At 38.0% G+C, this 24,448-nt stretch overlaps 2 protein-coding genes across 4 annotated transcripts; one reads left to right on the forward strand and one right to left on the reverse strand.

The window, feature by feature from the left end:
- Positions 1-534: 534 nt before the first annotated feature.
- drgx (dorsal root ganglia homeobox) lies at positions 535-6,617 on the forward strand. 3 transcript variants are annotated; one of them, XM_042737205.1, is made up of 7 exons: positions 535-1,714; positions 1,861-1,956; positions 2,471-2,571; positions 3,150-3,251; positions 4,897-5,066; positions 5,157-5,269; positions 5,575-6,617. In XM_042737205.1, the coding sequence occupies exons 2-7, from the start codon at positions 1,899-1,901 to the stop codon at positions 5,904-5,906; spliced, it is 876 nt and encodes a 291-aa protein (XP_042593139.1). In that variant the 5' UTR covers positions 535-1,714; positions 1,861-1,898; the 3' UTR covers positions 5,907-6,617. The 3 variants fall into 3 exon arrangements, with proteins under 3 accessions (XP_042593139.1, XP_042593138.1, XP_042593137.1); XM_042737204.1 differs by having other exon boundaries at positions 535-1,710; XM_042737203.1 differs by having other exon boundaries at positions 536-1,956.
- Positions 6,618-10,663: 4,046 nt separating this feature from the next.
- Positions 10,664-23,836, reverse strand: LOC109109388. Its single transcript, XM_019122515.2, has 2 exons — positions 22,637-23,836; positions 10,664-21,201 (listed from the first exon to the last, which is right to left on the reverse strand). The coding sequence occupies exon 2, from the start codon at positions 21,077-21,079 to the stop codon at positions 11,606-11,608; it is 9,474 nt and encodes a 3,157-aa protein (XP_018978060.2). The 5' UTR covers positions 21,080-21,201; positions 22,637-23,836; the 3' UTR covers positions 10,664-11,605.
- Between the last annotated feature and the right edge of the window lie 612 nt (positions 23,837-24,448).

Below are 24,448 nucleotides of genomic sequence, written 5' to 3' on the forward strand. Positions count from 1 at the left end.
TCAGGGACAGGCTTTTATTTCTTGTAAGTTAATGTGTCAGAAATTAGCGTTCGTCGTATATTGTTTGTCAATGCGAGTTAGCACACGAGCAATTATTATTATTATTTTTTTTTAAATACTTCTATTGTAAAACTTTTTTTTTAATTAGTGCTTTTGTGAAGATCATTTTCTCTTCAGACTTAAGCGAATAAAACTTTAAAGGAACTAACTGCGAAATTCTTTTTGAAATAATTTAAAATAAAAGAGTTTATGAATTTATTTCATGCTCTGTTCGAGTTCACGACCTCATTAAATCTTTTTATACGTTTATGCAGTCGATTATGGGATTAGAATAATAATAATAATTTACTTATTCGTTTGTAGTCTATTAATCAAACATTTTTTTATGTCGGACATTTGCACATGAGCTGTCCTGTCGCTGACCATGGTACTGAAAGTTTTTATTTCCTTTTTTCTTTTTTTTTCTTTTTCTTTTTTTTTTTTTGATTTTTTTTTTTTTCTTTTTTTTTATTTTTCTTTTTTTTTAGGTTATTCTGTTAGTTAAAAATTAAAAACCGCAATTATTCAGTCGCACGTACACTCTAAAAACATGTTTTAAATAGAGCGCTTTATGACCCTCATTTCATCTGGCACATATACTGCTGTAATACACTCCCAGTCAGACTCTCAAGATCGTAGAAATCACTTGATCTATAGGTCTGATCAATCTATCTCCATTCCGTATTATAACACAAATGTCAAGAAGTTATACAGAGCTCGTCCCCCAGTTTCCGATGCATTTTGACGAGATCATAACACCAACTTTATTTTCAGCGGTGCATAAATTAATTACACGCATTTAATAACTAAAATATCATTATATTCCCCTCTTAATATCATAAACGTTCTACGCCAGGGAAGCACTTAATAGTGCAGGGGGCCATAACAGGCTATTATACTTGTGTAATGCTATTAGAGAACCAATTATGCACCATTACACTTGCTTTTTTGCAGTTTATGTGATTTCATCCAATACCGTCCTGCACTTCAAAATTTCAGCTGCTACTCGGAGCCTCATTTCCAGCAGCAGAGGAGCGGCGGTGTCTGCGCGCGGCGTCCCGCGTGCGTTTTAAAAGTAATTGAAAGGGTCCCGCTGCATATCATTTATGCGAGAGTGGGAAATAAATCCTTGGACCCCTTGCTGTGAACAAAATCAAAATTTGGACCTGCGAGCGCGCAGCCAGTGGATTCTCGTATAAAGTGGACCCCTAACCCATATAATGAGCAATTACTGGTCTGACAGCCAATTTTAAATTCAAAAACAGTCATCTAGATTTTTAATATAAAAAGCAACTGTGTAAAAAAAAGTGCATCGTGGTTGTGCCCGTGTGTTTGTGATTTGGGAATATGCATGCATTGAGCTAAAGTTACACTTTCAAAGTATGAATGCCTTAGAGGATTTTGACGTTTCCACCACGTGCACAATCCGGTTGGCCGCGGAGAACCTATCCAAATGACTTGAAAACGAAAATTTGATTAATTGCAATTACGTGGGAGATTATAAAGGCGAGTGTTGTCATGCTCTAAACAGTCACAGAGACATCTGGTCACTCCCTCCTTACGCGCGCGCGCGAGCGGATAAACTGAAGCGCTCAGTGATTGACGGTGGAGTGCGATTGCTCTGCTGAGGTTGAGCTGGAGACACGAGAATCGCGATTGCATATTTCGTCTGTTGGTACATTTGCTTTTTACTTTATCTAATTCAAATCGGTTGCAGAAACGTATCGGTATTGTTCAAAGTTGTCTTTTTAAGACGCATGCGATTGCAGTAATAGTTGGCGAACATCTCGCTGACGCTTAGCCATTTTTTTTTCTTTGCAGAGTGAAATATTCTCTCCACTCGCAAAGCACCGGGAAACATGTTTTACTTTCACTGTCCACCACAGTTAGAAGGAGAGTGCTGCAGGACCAACACATGTAAGTATGTTTGATTTATTTTGCAAGAATGGAGTTTTATCTAAAATGTTAACTAAAAAAATATTAAAACGCGTTCTGTGGCAGTTTTATAGTTCTAGAATGTATCTTCATATTGTGCATTATATCTCGCAATCAAAGTCCCTTAATAATAAGCCTATGTTTGGGTTTGTTTTATGGTGTTTAATGTTTTGTCACATGGCAACGTGATCGAGAGGCTCGACAGCCGCCCAGCTGAGACTTTGTTGCAGTCTGTCTGAAAACAGATGTTACATGTCATGCCTTTCAACTGGCATTTTGTTGGTCACAGTTTCTCATTGTGTAAAGTGATAATTCGGGTCTCTAGCAGATGAATACAATGAATCAGCTGTTCCCTGTGAATTAGTCCATCACGATTAAGTGAGAGGCAACCGATATGTATCATATTTTCCGTCTCATTTAGGGCTATAAGAAAATGTATATTTTTATTCAATAGAAATGCTGTGTTTTAAAAGTGTCACGTTACTGTTTTAAATAGTGAACACAAATGGGTTTGGGAATCACGCCTCTGGAGACTTTGATGACGGTTTTCTGCGCAGAAAACAACGCAGAAACAGGACAACCTTCACTTTACAACAGGTATCAAGTCAGTGAGGAGCAAGATTTCCGGTGGATACAAAATAGGACCACTGTTCTTAAACTTATTTATGTTATAATTATATTATCTATAAACGTCCGGTGTGTGTGTGTGTGTGTGTGTGTGTGTGTAGACTAGGCATGCCGTGTACTTAAACATAGGCTACATTTATATATATAAAGTAAACTTTCTCTTTTATTTGTAAAGCAAAAACCAAGCATTTGCTTATGTAGGTTAACCATTAATAAGGTTACATGACAATGATGGAAAAAAACATGTAAGACATAAGGCCGAAGAGCACGTAGGCCTGTTTTCTTTGAACAAATGTTTAATCAATTTAAACTGTCACAATAATTCCTGTTATTTGTAACGCATTTTTAAAACAGTAATTGAAGAAGTGTTTGAAAAAGTATAATGACTTTTCTACCACTTCAGGCAGCAGTTAAACAATTTTAGCGCGTTACAGTGCACTACACATGGACATTAATTCTCAGCAAATGCAAAAAAATATATAAGACATTTCTCTCTGAATTATAAAGCATGAATTCGTGAAACAAATGTGTAAAAATATGTTTTACAGTTGGAGGCTTTGGAGGCGGTTTTTGCACAGACCCACTATCCAGACGTGTTTACGAGAGAAGAGCTGGCTATGAAAATCAACCTAACAGAGGCTCGCGTCCAGGTGAGACACTTTTCCTCAACTGTCCAGAGCTGTAACGAATACATCACGCAAAAAAAAAAAAAACCCTCCGAGCACGTTTGGCCAAAGAAAGTAAATGAAGCCACTCTGTCATTTCCGTGATGCGCTTTAATAACATCAACATAATGTGGAATATTAGATTAGGTTGATTAATCGGTCATTCATAATTAACTAGTGGTAATGTTCTACACTAATTTGCCCTCGTCTCTAAGGTATAAAAATTGCTTAGATGCACTGCCATTTCCGTGTTTCAGCAAATGGAGAGAGGGTGCGGTGCTTTTCGAACAAGACAAACGTCCCGAGAACGATTTTGCTCGGTTATAAAGCGCTCGTGCACCTGAAACCTCCGATTTCATATTCTGCGGCCTTGCAAAACATCCGCGGTAATATCAAGTTGGCCACATGTAATTGCATTCAATGTGTCTGTATGTAATTTCCTGCATTCCAGATTTGCTTTTGGGTTTCCTTCTGAGCTCAGATCTAATTGTGGGAAATATAATAGTTTCCCTTTTGTTCCCCAGGGTCATCTTACTATCGCTTAAAACCAATGACTGCGACGCGATAATGGAATTCGCTGCTGTAAATTAGGGATTGTAAACAAATTATTTCTCTCTAATCGGATTACCCGATTCCTATTATTAAATCTGAACATGAATCGGTCGCAGCATGCAGGGATATTAAACTTACATTATTATTAGGAAATAAATTTTCTTTTTGTTGTAGTATAGTGGGCGCCCACCGTTTTTAAAGTGTCAATTGGCTTGTGCTGCATTAAGAACAAACTGCAAATTGAGATTAATGGTGCAATTATGGAGCATTCAGTGCTGGGGGATCATGACTTCTAGCTGGAAGGTGCAGGGGTGAGATAATGTTGCCACAATTACATTGTGAATATTGTTGTCCTGCCAGTAAACTGTTGTGCCATATTATGTGGAGAGAGCAGCTATATGTGTGTGGTATTTTGTTTGTTCGCATCATTGTACCTTTGCACAATGCTGGCCAGGCGCTGGAGATATGGCTGCATTATGCAACCTTTCCCATTCAAATATGATTAATGCGTTAGAGAGCACAGACTTAATCGAATCTGATGTTGTCAAACAATCACTAAATAGAGAAATAAACGACTTCATCATGGTTCTCTCTCAGAAGCAGGGAGACTGTCAGTAGGAAGTCATTAAAAAATGATAATGAAAAATTGCTCAATTAAATGTTGTTATAGGCAATGACCTTCATTCAATTAACATAAAAGAACTTCGCTGCATATGTTCAGCAGTTGTGTTCGTGAAGTTTCAAATAAGTCACCAGCTTGTTAGATTTTTCAGCACATTTCAGAAATGAGCACTGGGTGCAAATAATTCTAATATTTACACAACTGCAACTTAACAAGTGACATTTTAGATGGGGTTTCAGCAGAGGAGGTTTTCACCCAAAAAATTTAATTCTGTCATTTATTAACCCTCATATGACTTTTTTCTTCTGTGTTGCACAAAAGGAGGTGTTTGCTAGAATTATTTTTTTTTCCTTCTCCACAAAATAAATCAATTCATACAGGTTTGGAATGACATGAAAGTAAATAAATGACAATAGAATTTTCATCAAACCTATTTTTAATCTGCTTTCTCTTTAGGTGTGGTTCCAAAACCGAAGAGCAAAGTGGAGGAAAACAGAGAGAGGAACTTCAGACCAGGAGGGTAGCAAAGAACAAATAAATGACGGCACCCCTCCTGCACGCAACCTCAACCAGTCTCCTGTTGACCACAGCAGAAATAAGAAAGAATCAATGGAACTACAGCAGAAGTGTGTAGATCATCGAATTAAATGTCCATATAGGATATATGTTTGTTTTTGTCAAGAGATGTAATGCCAAACTCTTTTCTTTATGCACAGTATTAACAGAGTGGTGGGTTCAGGCGGACCTTTTTTCCCATCTTGTCTGCCCGGGACTCTGCTGAACACAGCCACTTACGCACAAGCCCTTTCACAAGTGGCAACTTTAAAAGGTAAGATCCAGCATCTACTGGATGTCATCATGAAAACATGTCAGATAGGTTTGATATTTTGGATTTTTTTTTTTTTTTTTTTTTTTTTTTACTGCAACTGATGTGGATGAAAATACAGCATATTTAGAAATGTAGGCAGATTGCATTACCATATGAGACCTTATTGTGAAGTGTTAATATAGACAGATAGATCAGAACTGGAATCTGCAGTCTGTGTTGTCTATGTAATCCTGTGCTGTCAAAAAAAGACATATAATAAAGGACATAAGCTGCCCCATTATGACACACTATTCTGCTCTCATTAGGAAGTCCATTGTGTTCCTGCTGTGTGCCTGACCCAATGGGCCTCTCCTTCCTGCCACCATATGGGTGCCAGAGTAACCGGACGGCTAGTGTCGCAGCCCTGCGGATGAAAGCCAGGGAACATTCAGAGGCGGTGCTGCAGTCAGCCAACCTGCTGGGGGCAGGGTCTACAGCCGGGCCCGGAGCAGTTCCAGGGGTCGGGCTGGGCCAAAGCACTGTTTCTGCGGGAGGAAGCAATTCCAGTCCTAACTCTGGTACCTCTAAGATCACATCACTACGGAGAACTCCAGACAAACATCTGCACTGCCAAAAGGAGGGTCCGGATAAGAAATGAAGGAGTCTTGTTTTTTAATTTTTTCCTAATTTGAGGACACGCTTTGGATGAAGGATTTATAATTAAACAGTGAATGCCTGCTGCCTCTTTTTTGAGAGCACTGACATACCTGGCACAGGACGGTGTAAAGTGCAATCCCTTGTTGTGTATTTTGTGTGTGTGTGTCAAACTATTAATTCAACTGTAATTTTTCCTCTCCTCGTTCACTTTTAATCATGATTCTTGCCATTGGTTTTCCCTTTTCGGGTGTATGTGGACGCCTGGCACTTAATTTCGGTTTTTGTGGCGGAATGACTTTTGAACGTGCTGTGTGGTAAAAGAAAACTCCCTGGTTGCCAATGTGAACGTTTTTAATTTTTCACAATCCACTTTGATGTTTGACTTGTGTACTGTGAAGTCAGGTGATGATAGACATACTGCTTTGTGTCAAGATATATGCCATGCTGAAATATAAATGTACTATTGTGAAATAATATATGTAAGATAATATCAAGGACAGAACTGTATATTAAGTGTTAAGTTTGTCATGTTTTATGATATGATCCGGGTAACTCCGATTCATACTGATGTGATGGCAACTGACATCTCTCTTGTCATTGCATCTGTACGTCCATGATAGACTGCAAGAGTTCAGACACTGGTCCTGTTTTGACATGTTCTATAAAATAATTAAACATGTAGGCAATCATGTACATCTCCTGTTGCCTATTGCTCACACCATCTGGCTATGATCAATTATTAATTAGTTCACAAGAGGTAGGGCTGCAAAAATGGAAGCAATGGTTGGTCTTATTATTTATTTACCTTAAAGTACATCATGACTTTCTCATATCACATAGCTATTTTACATGCGTCCCATGATGACAATGATGTGATAGGTGCTAATTATGACATTTCACATTGGGCATACAACAAAGCTCAGCTGTCATTAGGGTTTCAGCAGCTTATTGACACTTTTGTAGGAATTATTTTTGTTATTTTCTTTATATCAAAAAATTATAAACATAACCGCACTGTTTTAGATCATAAGTTCTATTATATGATGAGGAACAGTCATTTAGGAGCATATGAACTATCAAATAGGTTATTAAAAGAAAACGTGAGCACCTGTTTTCAAAGAAACAGATTGCAATATTAGAAAAGCAACTTAGTTTAAGAACACTTAACTGTGTACTACCTTTGAAAAGAAGCTGGACTGATTAAATTCTTGTCCTTGAGGATTTTCAGGAAATTACTTTTGATAGTCAATAACACAATTGAGTAAACTGCACACACATTAGCATTAATAATTGATGTTGAATTATGTATTATCACAAAGTAGTGATTTAATTATTCATGATGTGACACCCCGGTGACAAAGCAGAGCCAGATAATGTCAAAAGTCTTGCCTGATGAAATGGTCTAGCTTGGCATTTGCTTGTTTGGTGACAATAATATATGTTTTGTTCAAAATATATGAGAAAATAAGGTATTATTTAGACTGAACTTTCAAACAAAGAAGAAAACTCCTTTTTTGCTAGAAACAGGAACGATGACAGTAATAGAACATTTTACTATTAGAATACAAATAAGGTTAGAGAAAATTAAGTATGACCAGGCCGCAATATTATTAATTAGCAGGCATGGCATCATCTCCATATAATAAGCAGAATTACTATTACTCATAACATGAAACATACAAACAGACAGAAGACTGCACTGAATCTGCAACAATATACTGAAAATCCTTCATACTAAACAAACTAAAGTTAAAATTATTTTATTTGATATTAATGCCAGATTTTATACATTTGATGAATTATACAGGTAGCCTACATCTAAAATAGTATATAGATAAGAATTACATATAAAATATTCTTAAATAAATATTAAAGATGTCTAATCTTTATTATTAAATAAAGATTAGACATCATAAACATAAATATAAAATCAGAAGCCCTCTCTAAATATTTAGTTATCCACAGTGAAGAACAAAGCAGAACTAGTAAAGACCACGTCACATCCAGTAAAGTCCTACGTTATGAGAGTACACATATTTAGCTTTTTTTTTTTAAATTAGTGTATTTTTACATACATTCGGTCTAAAAGTTTCAAAATATTAAAATATTATGTCTTCAAATGTTCGCTTTCATCAAAAAAAGAGATCACCTGCTTTCTGTGAGGTAATTTTGGGTGATTTTTAATTATTTGTGTTAGGGGATTTTGGTTGATTGACAGTTTTATCAATTATGTATAATGGATTGGTGTTATTTATTTATGTAGCCTTAGTATTTTACGTAAAAATTATAATTAACATGTTGATTTATTAAGATGTATGTATACTAGTAAGTAGACCTACATACATTTGGTTTTTCTGTGCTGATATATTTTGTATTGAATTGTTGAAGGGCATGTCCCTTTTTTAATCGCCGGTAACCTTTTGTTTACATCACAGCCATGAGCATAGCTACTCACTGGTGCTAGTCTGAAGTATGTGGTATTAGGGCGTGGGACATGATCATTCTGGAGAGCCTTTGATTGGACAAAATTAGTGTGTTCAGTATGAGTCACTTAAAGGGGTCATATGATGCGATTTAAATTTTTCCTTTCTCATTGGAGTGTTACAAGCTATTGGTGAATAAGGAAGATAATGTAAAGTTGCAAAGACTAAAGTCTCAAATCCAAAGAGATATTCTTTATAACACTCATCCACGCCTCCCTGAAACGGCTGGTTCTAACACACCCCCACATATCTACGTCAGTATGTGGGAAGATTTGTATAATGCCGCCCAGATGTTCATGCAAAGAAAGAAGGCGTACCTTTTATTCTTGTTGTAGTATTGTTGTTGCCGCTGCCGCCATGTTGTATAGACGCTGTGTGTTTCACTGTGAAAGCGAAGCTACTTTGTTTGCCCTTCTAAAAGAGGACGATATCCGCTTCGTCCTGCATGGGGCTGATCCGTGCTGGTCGCTGAGGAAATACATCAACTTTGCACTGTGGATCGCTGAATCGGCTTTCATTGTGGATGAAGTGGCGTCCAGTCTGGGGTCGACACATGTGGTTGCTGCAAGACCAAGGTACGCTCTTTCGTAGAATCCGCCTGCTGCACCGTTCTCAAGCCGCCCGCCTCTGCTTACTCAAGCCAGCTGCGGCTCACTCTAGGCCTCCGGCCTCTGCTCACTCAAGGCGGTGTGTGACGCTGTTTCGTTGAGAAAGCGAAACTACTTTGTTTTTGCCTTCCAAAAGAAAACACGACTAGAAATCATGTTTATATCATGTTTATAATGGGTTTTATGTTTATGTCTCATCGCTCCAGCCGGACAAGACTGCACAATATGTTAAGAGGTGTAACATTCCGTCACACGCTTGAGGCATTCAGCCAATCACAACGCGATGGATAGCTGGCCAATCACAGCACACCTCGCTGTTCAGAGAGATGAGCCTTGTGAAAATCGACACGTTTCAGAAAGGCGGGGCATAGAGGAGAAATAATAATGTACAGTATGTGGAAAATAATGTTTTTTTTAACCTTAAACCGTATAAACACATTTCATTACACCAAATACACAAAATAATGTTCTTTTTAGCAGCATCATATGACCCCTTTAATATTTTTATTTATTTTCCCGGGAGAGTCATTCTAAATGACACGACTCTTAAATGACACAACTCGCAATTAATTGTGGTTTTCTTTTTAATACATTTTGACATTTGTAGTTTGACAGGAGTGTGTTCATGAAATCCTGTCAATCGAAGTGCAAATTATGTTTTATCAGATCTATTTAAATGATTAAATATTATATAATTTTTATTAGTTAAATAGTCCATGGGAAAGTTAGACATTGAGTTTAATCTCCATCATGGACAGCACACAAAATATTTGTTTATCTTGCAATGTTTCAAAACCAGGCAAGACACTGGTCACAACTATCAGAGTTTTCTTACATCTAAACCTAAAACATGTTTGCTCCATATGTGACCTGTCGTCCTCAGTATGTTTCTGTCAGACAATAGAAACACTATTGTAAGTGCACATTGCATCGGCTGATAAAGATGTCTCCACTTTGAGAAAACCCAACTCAGGGGAAAAATCAATTTAGACACTGTTGGTGTTGTTAATCTTTTTTTTCTTTTCCAAAATGAATTCCCGCACAGCAAGCAAACAGAGAAACAAATGGCCTGTGATGGGTTTAAGTAATTTAGAGTATATTATTGTAGTAGTATTTTTAGAAGATTGTTCGTAACATTCATTGCACGTGGATTATTGATTATTCAGTGCAGTAATTCATTCTATTATGAGAAGCATTGTTACATCAAATTAACTGGAGAGAGGCCAAGCAAGCCTAAAAAACCCTAAACTAAACTAAATAATGACACAAATCATTTGTTTCAAATTCTGTTCGAATGAAGTTAATGAGTTCTTTTGTTGCATTAATGATACATTGTCAGTGAAGTCATATCCAAACTCTGGTGCTCCAGTTGTTTGAGATATGGGCCTCCTGCATAGGTCAAGATATGGTCAACATTTGTGCAGTTATCACAGCTGCCTGCACTTACATAAACAAAGATCAATAACTCACTACATTTATTTTGACTGGGAAAGATAAGACAGAATGGATTTGATTATGCTTAAATGTTTTCTTACACAGTACTGAATATTTATGATGCCCATTTGAATTACTGCAGTTTCACAAGACGAAAGAAAATAGTCTTTTTAAAAAATAATGATCTTTTAAAATGAAAAAACAAATAGATATTACACATACAGAGATATCTGTAACATAATTTATTGATTTACTAGAGAATATAGTTTGTACATACAAAGAGCTATGCACCCTTTGTCCACTAGAGTGGTCTATTGTGCAGATACTGAATTCACTCAAACCCGCAAATACAGTATATCACAGCACTGGGGTAAAGAATGCAACGAAGCTCATTCTCAAGTTTACATCTGATATTTTTTAATGTTTTTTAATGCATTGCCTGTTTAAAGGGATCTATGTGAGAAAACAACAGCCAACCAACAAATTGTGATTTAACATCTTTCTTTAATGATGTTGTAATGAGTTTCTGAAATACTGTAAAAGTAGTACATTGCAAGTAGTTGTTTATAAGGCAATCATTTTATAGTCATACATCAACAACCATGGCAAGGTAAAGACAGACCACCCCTTTTTAATATGTAACCTGCCAAAGCACATCAAGAGAAAAGTTGTTTTAATATGGCAAGTAATTAACCCTTAAACTGAGTTTTAAACCTGACAAACTTAGTGTACAATTTTCATGCATACTGTGGGCCATTTGGTTTGCTTTTATTCTGGCTGGGTCTAAGGAAAAGGCCTTAGCATTACCACTAAAAAGTCACTTGAGAAATATACTTCCCCTGAATCTACAATGTGCTCAGTGGGCATGGTCTTTATTGTTTTATAAACAAGTACACTGCAAAATTATTTTCAACACAACATAATTAATTGGAATGCTTCACAGTTCTTCCCTTGACTTTTTTGACAATAAAGAGCCCTGCCTACCACAATTACGGTCACCTCAGCTACAAAACACAAATGAGGTTTAACAGCAATCCTTAAATACAAATCAAAAAATGTTTTAAGAACTCTTGTAACTTATTTAAAAGTCACATTTAAATAGCTTAGCTTTACAGTCATTTAGCTTCAGATTTGTGTACAAAGTATTTACCTATCTAAACAACCAACTTTACTTGTCATGTGCTCTCCATTGCAAAGTCCTCTAATTCACTCATAGTTATAATATCTGTGTGTCTTTCAATGTTGTCGATACTGTTTTCTGAATACAAAGATGGATTGTGAATTTGCTCATGTGACCCGTACAGCATATCAGGGTATTGCTGGGAATCTCTGTTATTATTCTGCAGATAAACATTCTGTCTCCACGGTTCACCACCTCTCTCTACTGTATCCTGGTTGTCTGCTGGTGTTGACAATTCAGATGATGACCTCAAGGGTGGTAATGAAGATGAAGCCATTGGCAGAAACCCACGATACAGCATGTAGGGAGTGTTCAACATCTCCAACGATGCTGGCTGTGTTAGAGCACCCTGAGACCTCTGACGGACATTCAGCTGTACATATTTACCAGTTTCCGGGTCATAAAATGTCTTGGTCTTAACTGGTAACGGTACATCCACCATGAAGTACTGCCCTGAGTTTGGGTCTTGCAAAAGCTTTCTCTGTGTCATGGGGAAAGGTTGGGCAACTGTACTATGTGCAGGTGGGGTGTAATTTGGCTGGATGTCATACTGTGAAAGAGGAGGTGAGGCTTGTACCACCAGATGTGTTGACAGTATGTCTGAAGGTGAAGAGGGCACACCAGAGACGTTTCTGATTGATTTGGACTCTAGGTGTTCTTGGCTTTCAGGTCCCAACTTGGGGGTCTCTGCCTTCTTCATACGCCTCGTTGTAAGTCTTTGTGCTCGCCGAAGGGCTTTTTCAGATTTTGGGGGCACCACTGGAGGTCTACCGAGTGGCCTTATATCACTACAGGCTGATTCTGGTCTTTCATAGCAGGCTGACTCTGGTCGTTCATAGCAGGCAGACGCAGGCCTTTGGTAGGTGTCTCTGTAACGTTCATGCTTGGGCATGAAGGCCAAACTTATGTTGGCCACATCTGTGAGGCTCACTGCACAGTTCTCCACATCCTCTGACATTGTGCTGATGACAGAACGAGTTTCTTCCTCCTCAAAATGTTGGCTCCTTCTCTGATGGCTCTTTGATTGTTTTGTTGCGTATTCTGCTGAGGACAAGTTGTTGTGGAGTGCCTCTTTTAATTTATGGAGCCGATGGGCAGCAATAGCTGGTTCATGTAAGACTGGTGGGTTAGCAGACTCTATGGGATGAATTTCATCTTCTTTCTCTGAACCAGTCAAGTGTTCCTTTGGGGAGCCGACCCTGAAGTCTTCAGAAAATGACCTGTGAAAGCGTGGCTTGACGGTTTTGGTCACAGATGATGTTCTGATGGTATTATCCTTTACTCTGAACATGATGGGTTTCCCCATGGCTGGAGAAGAAGAGTTGGATCGCGGTCCTGTAGCATGAACTTTACCATAGTCCGTTAGACTTTGCAAAAACAAGCTATCTTCCTTTTTCTCTTCCTCTGATTTTTCAGCTGAGTCTGTGTTTTGAGACATTTTGAGACTTGGAGGAGGTGGTTCAGGTGCTTCTTTTGGCTGTATTTCAGTGTCAAGAGCATTCACGGTGTAATATTGTAGTTCTTCCATTTCTTCTCCAGGTGGTGATGCCCTATTTATTTGGTTGTCTGCTGCTTTTACAGTGCCAGACAATGACAAGTTTGCAAGAGATTCTTGTCTTCCATAATGAGAAATATTGCCCTTTTCAGTTGTTTTGTCATGAGTCATTTGTCGTGATCTGCTTATTGTACCTTCGGCTTGCAGTGGTACACTTTGGGGATTCTTGGACTGATACATTTTGTTCCTTTCTCCTCTGTTTGGATGCTCCATGACAGTTGGTTTGGTGTTTGATTCTTTATGATTTGTTAGAGCCCATGTTTGGTTGCCGATTGATGCAGCTTCATCTTGTGAACCTGAAGCTACCAGTGATACAGGTTTTAGTTGAACTGTATTGGGAATCAAGTGGTTTTGTTTTTGAGGTAACATCTCTTTCTCTGTTTGTTTTTTAAATTGTGATGTTTTTTGCTTGAGATTTTGACCTTTCTCTATTGAAATACTGTCTCTTTTACATTCTCCCCCTATATCAGACACATTTCCATGCAAGTCTTTATGAATTCCTAAAACTGGCTGATCATAACTGTTGTAGAAGTCCATTTTGGGGAATATATCAAGCTCTTTTGTATCGTCTTCAGCAGAGATAACTCTCAATCTTGCATAGTCTGCGATAGCTGATATTTCTGGTCTAGTCACCTTCTTGTTCCTCTGAGTAGCCTCTGGTTTGGATAATATACCTTCTTTCCTTGTGTCCTGTTGATTTAACTGAGCATGCTCCTGTTCATATCTTGCACTTCCTTTTGTTTCTGACTGATACTGGTTTGTATTAGTCTGATCAGCCTGTTTTTTCGCCGTAGCTTCAACATTTCTTTCTTTCTTTCCTCTGAGGATGCTTCTGTTTTCATTCACTTTCAAATTACCATCATTTTGACCACTCAGACTTAATACAGGTTCTTCTTTCTTCCTTTTGTCACTGTTCAGTGCGGGTTGTTTATTATCATAGACTTTTATATCTTGAGTCCCTACTGCTCCTTGTCTTGTATTAATTTCTGTCTTTTCTAATTTACTTGGACTGTCTTTCTTAAGTGGTGTGATTTCTTTTCCAACATCATGTGTATTTGTACGTGCCATTTCAGTGTGCCCTTTCATATTATTCACAGTTTTGGGTTCATTTTGGACTGTAAGAGGCTTCACTAGTAAGTTATTTTGCTCTGTAAAGTCTTTTTCACCCACAAGTTCAGTCACGACAGCTCCTTTATTTTCTTTCAGATTTTCCTTCTTTATCACCTCATGTTGGTTTTTCTGGTCTACCATGAATTCCTTGTTTGATGACACTTCCTCTGTAGACACTTTAATGTCCTCTAAGTGAATTTTTGGGACTTCAAAAGAGGCCTGGCCTTGTTTTACAACAGTACACACATCCTCACATATACTGCTAACTTTATCCCTATAATTATTAACATGTGTGGCAGCGCCATCTTTTAAAACCATCTTCATCATCCTGTTTATAATTTCATTACTTGTGTTAAATTCAACATGTAACTTCTCTTTTGACCTTTTCTCCCCTCCTTTCTCATCCCCCTTTACATGCTTTTGCAGAGTTTGAGCATCTTTATCTGAGACAGATTCTTGTTTGATAGCCATTACAGGATCTTTTTGTTTTGTCTCATGCACAGTTTTCTCAACTTTTGAGTTAAATGTTTCTCTTCCATGTATTTTATTCTTTTGAGACGTAAATGTATCAGTATCATTAAACATTCTGTCTTCACCTTCCACCTTTTGAGGCTCCTTTTTAGCTTGGGGTATTGTCATTTCGGGCACTGTACTTTCAGTGAGTTTACTGTTGACTGTATCCTTTGCCATGGATGAAATGGGTGCCTTTAAAACCTCACTCTTTTTTGCTTTTGTTGATTCATCCGTTGTTGCAGGTTGTTTAGCCGTCACGGATACAGTCTCAGTTTTCTTTGGGGGCTCTCTCGAATTAGGTAAATCATCAAGAATGTTTCCTTTCATTTTCATACCTTGCACTTTATCAGTGTCTCTCACTTGCTCCTCAACTTTCTTTTCCTTCAACTCAATATCATTCCCCCTACTTTGCCTTGATGGTTCAATGTGAGTATCTTGATCTTGTTGTATCAGGGCAGCATCATTTGTAGAATAGCCAAGCTTTGGTGTACTGATTTCTGTACTCTGTTGCTTTTCAGCCATGTTGCTGGAATGAGTTATTGATGTGGTATCATAGTGTTGCACTTTTACTTGCTTGATTTCGCTCTCATTCTCCTTTAAAGGTTGACTTGTAATGGATTCTTGCTGATCAGAAACCTTTTTGGAGTCATCTGGATGTGTTTGTGTTGTACCTGAGCTTTTCTCTTTGGAAGGCAGAGGTTTGTTCATTCCATGATTCATTGATTTGTGTGACAGGTGAGTTTCAGTCTCCTCCTTTTCTTTTTGTCCTCTCTCATCCTGCATTTGTTTTGATGTGAGATGACCATGATCTCTGACCGGTAACCCATATTTAGCATATGATGTACTGATTCTTCCTGTGATGCTTGACTTATCTGTAGTTGTCAGTGTTTCACACTTTCCAATCTTGTCTTCTTTTTCTTCAATGTTTGAAGAAACTTCAGTCTGTCTATCAACATCATGTTCATTTTCCACTCTCTTGTTTTTAATGCAGAAACTTTCATCCTTCACAAATTTCTCAGTTTCAACAGAACTCTCCTCTTCTTGTTTTACCGGATTTTGTTGCTCATCAATATGACACTTACTTGACACACAAATAGTGTAGATCATAGGTTCATCATCCGAAACTGCTTCTGTTTTGCTTGAGACACAAATACTGTAAATCATGGGTTCCTCTCTAGGTTCCTCATTGCTTGGTGTAAGAATAGTGACGTTTGATGTATCTGCTGTGGATTCTACATTTTGTGTTAAAACAGGCTGTGTATTATTCTTCTGAGTTGCATCCTCCTCTACTATTACTTCATGTTGGGGGGAGACGTTTGGTTTTAGTGCATCTTCAGCTGATTTTTGGGGTTTGGAATTGGTCGAGTTCACTGCTTGAGACTTTTCTGTGGATTTTTGTGGATTGTTTTTGTCATGTGATATTTGTAATGGTCTGGAAAATCCTTGTTCTTGTTTTGAGCTGCCACTTTCTGTAATTTTCTCTTTCTGTTGACTGTTATTTACTACTTCTGAATCATCTTTCATTCTTGACATACTCTGATAGCTTCTAGGGAGTTCATTTTTTTCAAATGAGAACAGAGTCTTTGTATTTTCATCTTGATGGAGTTCTTTTTGTTGACAGCTTTCTTTTGCTTCATCTGAAGCTATTTGTGTTAATGATTCTTCATCTGTTTCTGGTTTTGAGTGACTCTCCACCATTTGGTTTAGAGAGGTAGTTTCTACAGCATTTACTTGTGAAGTGTTGCTTTGTTGCTTAGCCAAGTCATTTTCCTGTGTTATATTGTTTTTGTTTATTATTTCTTGTACATCATCATTATTAAAAGGTTTTAGTGTTTCTGGCTCCCTGGTTCTTTCTGAGGCCAAGTTATTTGTTGGTCCAGAGTTGATTTTGACTGTATTGTCTGTTGATGACACCTCTGAATCTGAACTGACCCCAGAATTGTGTTTGTAGGTTCTATTTATAAGCTGCTCTGGATCTACATTCAACGTATTGGTTTGAAGGTTTGAGGTGAGCTCTGATTTGGACGATTCCATTAGTCCTTTAGCAGGTGGAATTCCATTTTTAGACGTCATGTCACTTGATGAGGATGTCAGTTGACTGGCTGTAATCGCAGAGCTATTTTTGATTGGTTCATTTTTAGATTGCTCCACGGCAGCGGTAATCTTACTTTTAAGATGTACATTAGCTTCCTCAACTCTGGGTGTGTTTTTCTCCAATCCCAATAGAGAATTTTTATTCAAACCGCTGCTTGATTTTGTAGTTTCATTGCTTTTAACATGCAAGTCTTCTTTGATTATATCAGTAGGCTCAGTCACAGCTTTTTCAGAGGAAGTATACTGACTCTGTCTACTTCCATACAGATTTTCTTTCTGATCATGCTGAATTATTTGTTTTTCATTATGCAGTGCAGGTGGATTATGGGAAGTGTAGTTCTCTCTGTGGATCTTGACTGCAGCTGTCAAATGTCCTGACATCGCTTCATCTGGTGACATTTCATGACTTTGCTTTGCCGATTCCTTATTAGTGTTTATATTCTCTGAGTTTGTCATACTTATTTGTTTATCTTCTAAGATTCTGGATGGCTGGTAGTTTTTATGGGCATTATTTTCCACTGTTGCTCTTCTGTCCAGAGGTTCTTTCATCTCTTTATCATCAGCTGGATGTTTGTCTTTCTGCCTTTCTATAGCCAAAGGTTTGTATTTCACATTCTCATCCTTCTTTTCTGAGACTGCATTCTCATTATCTTCAAAATGAAGAGGTTGTATTTCCATTGATGGTGGAGTTCTATTCTTGGGATGATCGTTGTGAAATTTAATTTGTTCTTTGTACTGGGTTACGCTGGAATAAGTGATATCTTGAAACAAATGATTCAGCTTGTCTGCTGTGATTTCCTTTTTTACAGAATAGCCTTCTTGAACATCATTATTGATAGTCCCTCTTGTTTTTGTTGAATTTCTCGCAAGAATGCCTTGTTTGGCAAGTCCCTTTTCTTTAATTGCTGATATTTCCTTTTGAGCATGTGCTTTCAATTTCGATGTCAGTATTTCTTGTTTACTTTGGCCTCGTTCCTTGTAAGAAAGCACCCTTGTTGTGACCTTGTCAGTATCTTTACTCATTGTTCTGTCTTTTCTGTCAGTGCTAGTATTTGTTTCATTTGTATTTTGAAAATCCCTTCTCACATAACCAGGTGATGGACTTGTAAAATCCTGCACTTTGTAGCCTTGTTGTTCTTGCTCTTTTACAGGCTCTGTTATGGCTAGTTTTTCAGCTGTATCATATTGAATTGGATTTTGTGGGTTTTCTGATTTAGCCAAAACAAATGTATTATCTCTTAACCGTCTTGCTTGCTCATTATCTCTAATGGCAAGAATATCATTAATGCTGAACCTGTCTTCTTGTTTAGCTGGTAAACCTGTATTATTTTGATGTGAGGTGTCAATGTTTGGGACGACTGAATCTTTATCCTGCAAAGCAGGATTTGGTGCACCGTTGTTGCTGGAAAACTCATTTTGAAGTGTGTGTAGTGTACTTGAAGATTTATTGTAGATTGTATAACTCTTGGCACCAGATTTTTCAAGCATCTCTGATTGTTTCTGTGTACATACACTTTCCTTATTGTGTCTATCTTCACTTGTTGATGACATGTGCCACTGTTTGTTAGGCTCATACCTGTATGGCTGATAAGAGTACAATCCTTCATTCTTTTGACCTTTATAATCTTGTAAAGGTGCATGAGCTCTCTTATAAAATGTATTTTGTGTCGCCATGGTGTTAAAAGAAGAATTGTGCTCTGGTACTCCTTTAACAAAATCATTTTTGGCACTAAAGCTTTGTAAACCACCATAAACTTCCGTTAGAGGAGATGTTTTGTTCTGGAGACTGTTTTTTGGTATTCCGTATGATTCAGTAGGCTTTGAAAATGTGTTTAATTGGTTGTCATGTATAGATTTTTCACTGTAAGATGTTTTCCTGGGTGATACTGTATCTTCCCTGACCTCTTTCTCGTCCTCCTTTGCAAGTCGACCAAGTTTAATGTCTTCATTCGCTTTTTGCATGTATGTTTCCTTTCGGACAGAATAGCTGTCATTGGCAAAATATTGCTTAGCGGTGGCCTTTCTCTGTTTGTCCATCTCAATCAGTGCTGCTATTTCTCCTCTAAATGGCCGTGATTCAGATCTGCCATCTGTTTCCTTGACAGAACCAATCTGGTCCCAAGGACATTTTTCTTTAACAGCCTCATTTTGACTGTATTCAGTAAATGTTTTTCTTCCTAAATCCTTTCTTTGTTTTAGATCATTTTGATTTGCGTTATCACTCTGGCCGTATAGCTCTGATGTTTGTGCGGGCAGAGAATGTGTTGGTAGGTAAGCCTTTGGAAGCACATTTGCTATTTCTGGCCTAGCAGGAATAAAAGTACTGTTGAGGTCTATTAATTGACCTTCTGAAGTCAGAGAGCTTTTATCCTGTGCTGAAAGATTGTGTGTTGAGAGCTTTGTGTTAGCCAGCGGATCTGTGCTACGAGAGTGACCCTCTGAACTTCCACAGAACAATTTGTAATTAGCGACTCTGTCCTGAAGTTGAGGTGAAGTTAATGTCAAATTATCATATGATCCAAAGCCATCGGTATAATCTTCAGGGGTGATAGGACCCACACTGGACTCTCGAATTGGGTTACAAGAGGCTTGTGCATCCATTCCAATCAAATTCTCCTGAGCAGTTTCTTGGGATACAAAAATATCTGAAAATCTGGATTCTCTGCCCTCTAGCTTTGAGGACTGCTTATTTGGATCTGTTATTTCTAGCCCTTTAAATCTTGTGGGACTGTATGTACTCTTGACTCTTTTTCGGTTGTCTTTGAGGTTGAATAGCAGACCTGAAGCTTTAGATTTGTAGCTGTCACGCAGATGTTTGACATCAGTCTGAAGTTTAGGGTCAGTTTCACCCTGGGAAGAATAATCAGAAACAGAAGGAGTGTGTGCAAACTGCAGGATCTCAGACGTCTCTGTTTCTTGTCTTGTGTGAATAACCGGTGTGAGGAGCTGAGTGATGTTGAAGGGTGTCACACTGCTAGGCAAGTTGCTCTCGACCACTATCTCATGTGTAACTCTATTATTGCTAAACAATTTTGAATCCGGCCTACATGTTCTCTCATTAGTAGGCGAGACGGTGGAGGGTCGGTTGCCTGGAAGCTTGTTCCTTACAAAGTTATTGTTTTTCTTCCAAGGCGGATAGTTGGAAGCCATCTCAGATTCGCACCTCTTTTCAATCGCAGAGGCTTTCTGGACAACCGTGGACCTGGAGCGCTGGCTAGACACAACGTCTTGAATTTGTCTCTGATTGAAGCGGCTACTTTCACACAGAGAGTTCGGAATTCTGTGGTTGTCTTTCAGCTCTTTGTACATGGGAGAATCATACCATCGTGGGAATTCATTAGCCGACATAAACCCTGACACATTTGTACTTTGGAAGGAAAACCTGTTGTACTCTTCCCAAAGCTGGAAGGGGCTGAATTCACTATGGAAGAAACAGTTTGTAGAGTTCAGTGCCTTGAACTTACTTTTCGAAGATTTCATCAGGACTGTTGTGTCCATCTGTGCCACAGCGGCAGCCACATCGGATGTGTAAAAATGGTTTCTGTAAGACTGAAAGGGGCCTGACTTAAAATTCTGCTGGTATCCTGAAGAGAACTCAGAGAGTTCCCTCTGGATGTTTAGCATAGCTGATTTGTCCCATGATTCACTGCCAAAGTCTCTATACCTATCCCTTGCCAGAATAACATCATATGTCCCACTGTCTTGGTAACACTCCCCTGAACTAAAGGCTTTGATTAGAGATGACACTCTGGATGTGCTCCTGCTCTGCTGCCACGTCACCTCCTTGGAGCCATTGTTCATATAAGACAAGCTTCCCTCTCTGAAAGCCTGTTCCTGATGGGTTACATCCACATAGGAATGCTGGAATGTTGAGGCCATCTCAGGTTGTACTTCTGCCTCACCATATTGTTGAACACTGTATGAAAATGCCTTGTGGGAGATTGTCTTTTGCTGGGCTTCCTCTGCAAATGCCTTATGTCGTTCAGTAGGAGACGAGGAGAATTCCGAGTCATTGTAAATGGCCTCCTCTCCAATGCATAGGCTCCTGAAGGCACGATCAGTGAGGTTGCTCACCTCCCTATCTGTGTCGTCCATAAAGCTGCCACTGCTGGATGTGTCACTGAGGCCATCTGAGTATTTGCGGTGGCCCTGCATGCTTCCCCACTGGCCTGTGTGGCACTTTTCCAGGGAGCTCATTTCAAGCGCTCACTCTCATGGACAGGGCACAGTTGTCCCTGTCAGTCTTGAGATGGCTGACGCAGGGTGTCTTGCATTTAAGTAGTTCACCTTCTAAGAGGTGATCAAAATGCCTTCCTTTCCTGCAAAAGTATCAGAGATGTCATAAACTTGTAGTTCACTGTAGTTTTCGACAGAGTTCTTTAAAATCACACTGCTACTGCTGAGTGATTCAGATGTCTAGTAATTCAGATTTTATCATGAAGTATGACATCCAAACTGTTCTCAGATCGGAGTCTTTGACCTTTAAATCTGATCATTTGTGAGTTGAGCCGCACCTCTGCCTTGCATACTGCATATATCACGTGAAGTATATTTAGAGAAGGAAACTTCTTCTCATTCTTATACAGGATCACATAATAACCTTCTCTGACACTTGCTTACATGCTAAAATGGGTCCCACTGGAACACCCTGCACATGGACTTCAATGGCAGTTCTGGTAGAATTATATAAATAATTGATTCAACCATTACATCCAATATTAGATTTTAGATTAGATTAAAATGTTAGTATGTTTTGAAGCAAGTAGAACTGTTCATTTTACACATTTTGACATTACATATTACAAAAAGGCATGTTTAAAGTTAGAAAATTGAATAAATATAATTAAATATGGATTCTTTTAATATTTTGTCTTTTATGCAGAGCAGTATTCAGTACAACAAATGTAATGGCAATTATTTCTAGATTCTTTGCTAATTGCTGGGGAATAGCTATAAATACTTACCCTACATCAGTCTGTTTACAAATTTAAACACATGTGAGTAAAAATAAATTCCCCTGATCCTTTGAAACATGTAAGAAATTTCAGTGAGAATACCTCTGGAATGTATTTTCTTGGTGTTGATCTATATACACACACACACACACACACACATTTGAATTATAATTATTACTTTGAGTGGAAGTGGTGTCTGAATTATTAAATAACATCAAAGAAATGTTCAGTCTAATCTTTAGATGCTAATAATATTATTCATCTTATTTACTGAAGCGACATACGGTAGGCTTTTGTTAGACCGATTCGTGTAGTCCACATAACTCTTTTATTCTTGTCCCTGCATGTCCTGCCTTCACGGAGCAGTTGGGAAAGTACTGATGCTACTTTCATACAGGGCTTGTAATCACCACAGAAACATCCTCTTAATATTCCTAATAATGATTTTTTGTTTTTAACAATAGCTTCTTAAACATTTACATTTATTTATTTTTACATTTGGTTACATCCTTGCTTAGTAGTATGAAAACAATAATAAATAGTAGTTAGGGTTACACTGAATGTACATTATTTACATTATTTGCATCATAAATCAACTGAATCTAATGTGTTTAACATTACAATTTCTTTTGTAGCTTTAAACATATTTTGTATTATGGTACTCATTTCCACATAGTAACATATTCTGTGTTGTTAAATTACATATTTCTATATAATACAAATATCTGAGTTAGAATTTAACACCTTGCATAAACTATATTCACATAACATTCTGAACACAAGTGTGCTTTTTTCTTACCTTTTGCTCTTATATCTCATTTTTTAGTGGAGGATTTTTTTCATGCTTTAGACAGAAGCTATTCCTTATCCGTTGCATATGTGTAGCAAAAAGATCTCTTCAACAATGCTTTTGCTGGGCTCTCCTTAAGGTTGATAAAGTGCAGACATAAAGGCCACTTTGTACAAGGGCCCGGCGGGGCTAAAGCAACGAGGATTCAGAAGCAGAAACACGCTGAAACAGCAGTGGCATCAGGCAGAGACGATCGAGCTGGAAACATGGGATGATGGCTTGAAACAGCACACGTATCGGAATAACCATGTGGTGTCAAGTGTCAAGCAGATGAAAAAAAACCAAGCCAGTAATTCTGTTGTGCCGTGTCAGGCCTTAATAGTCAAAATTACATTGGAGCACCATTGAAGTGCCAGTAGAAAATAAAAATCCCTGTTGTTTGTGGCATAACATGCATCCACTTGTGGTGTTGTTGTGGGGGATAGCATGCATCTAACCAGATGAACATGTGCCCACTGTGTAAAAATAGCTTCTTGCTTCCCTAACAAGTGTCACTCACTTCTTTTGGCTGAACCGTGCCTTAGACTTGTCAACAGATGATATCTGATCCCTCTTTGGGATTTTAATAGTTAAACATGTCCATTCAGTATTTTTACCCCAATTTTTTTATTGTTCTTAATATAAAACAAGTACAGTTCCAGTCAGCCCAGTAACTGTCAGTTATTAAAGTCTAAGAAAATTGTCTAAACTGGACAGTCTCTGTTAACTTAATAAAAGGGGGTAAAAGAAGGGTCACAATAAGAGGGATATTTTTGAGCTGACTCCTCCTCCTCTCAGTCAGTCAATTTTCAAATGTCCCCCCGATGTCAAACTGTCTCACGCCAGTCTTAACTTTGCAGCCAGGCACTGCTATAATAGGACATGGGTGCAGTGAGCTCTTTCCCAGGAGTCTTGGCTGCAGCAGAGTGTGTAAAGGTGATGGACACTCACATATGGAGCAGGAGGGCCGCCCTCGCTCCTCTTTAGAGCTCTGTTGCTAAGCTCTCATCAGAGCTGCTGCACCCTTACTCACTACTTCCTCACCACTCACAGCTGTAGTTTACAGCACTGCCTGATACTGAGCAATTCATTATCCTCAGCAGAACAAGATGACATGTTATGACCAAAACAACACGAGCCTATCAGCTGAGAACATGAGTGATGGTTACAATATTAAAATGCAGAAATCCATAATTTTTGCTTGTCATAAACCTTTTTTGCAATCGTGAAAATTTTGTCCATGAAAAGCAATGTTTTTTACACTACAAGAACCTTTTTCTGGTAGAAAGCATTCTAAAAATCTATAAAATAAGTTTTACATCAGAAGTGATATTCCGTATTATTGATATTATGTGTGTGTGTGTGTGGTGAGAGAGAGAGAGAGAGAGAGAGAGAGAGAGAGAGAGAGAGAGATACCTTTACAGTGGGACTATCTATTTAACTAACCAGTAGCAGACAGTGTTTAATCATTTTATAATTTCATCTTACATTAATGACAAATTATTACTATTATTTTAATATATACGAAAGTTAATGAGATTTACACTTAATTCAAGTAAATAAATAAGAAAAATAAACAATTAAAGATGGGAACTATTTATATTGATACAATTTTTATTACACTACGAGACAAAATGCTGATTTATATATATTTGTATATATTATTCTTATTTATATTTTTATATAGATAAAGATTTTCTGTAAGCATAAAAACCTTACATATTAGAGTAACTATCACTATTATGTGTAAATAAGTTTTAAGGGGGCTCAGTGGGGTACTGC

Source organism: Cyprinus carpio, chromosome B13 (genome assembly GCF_018340385.1).
Source record: "Cyprinus carpio isolate SPL01 chromosome B13, ASM1834038v1, whole genome shotgun sequence".
NCBI classification, from domain to species: domain Eukaryota; kingdom Metazoa; phylum Chordata; class Actinopteri; order Cypriniformes; family Cyprinidae; genus Cyprinus; species Cyprinus carpio.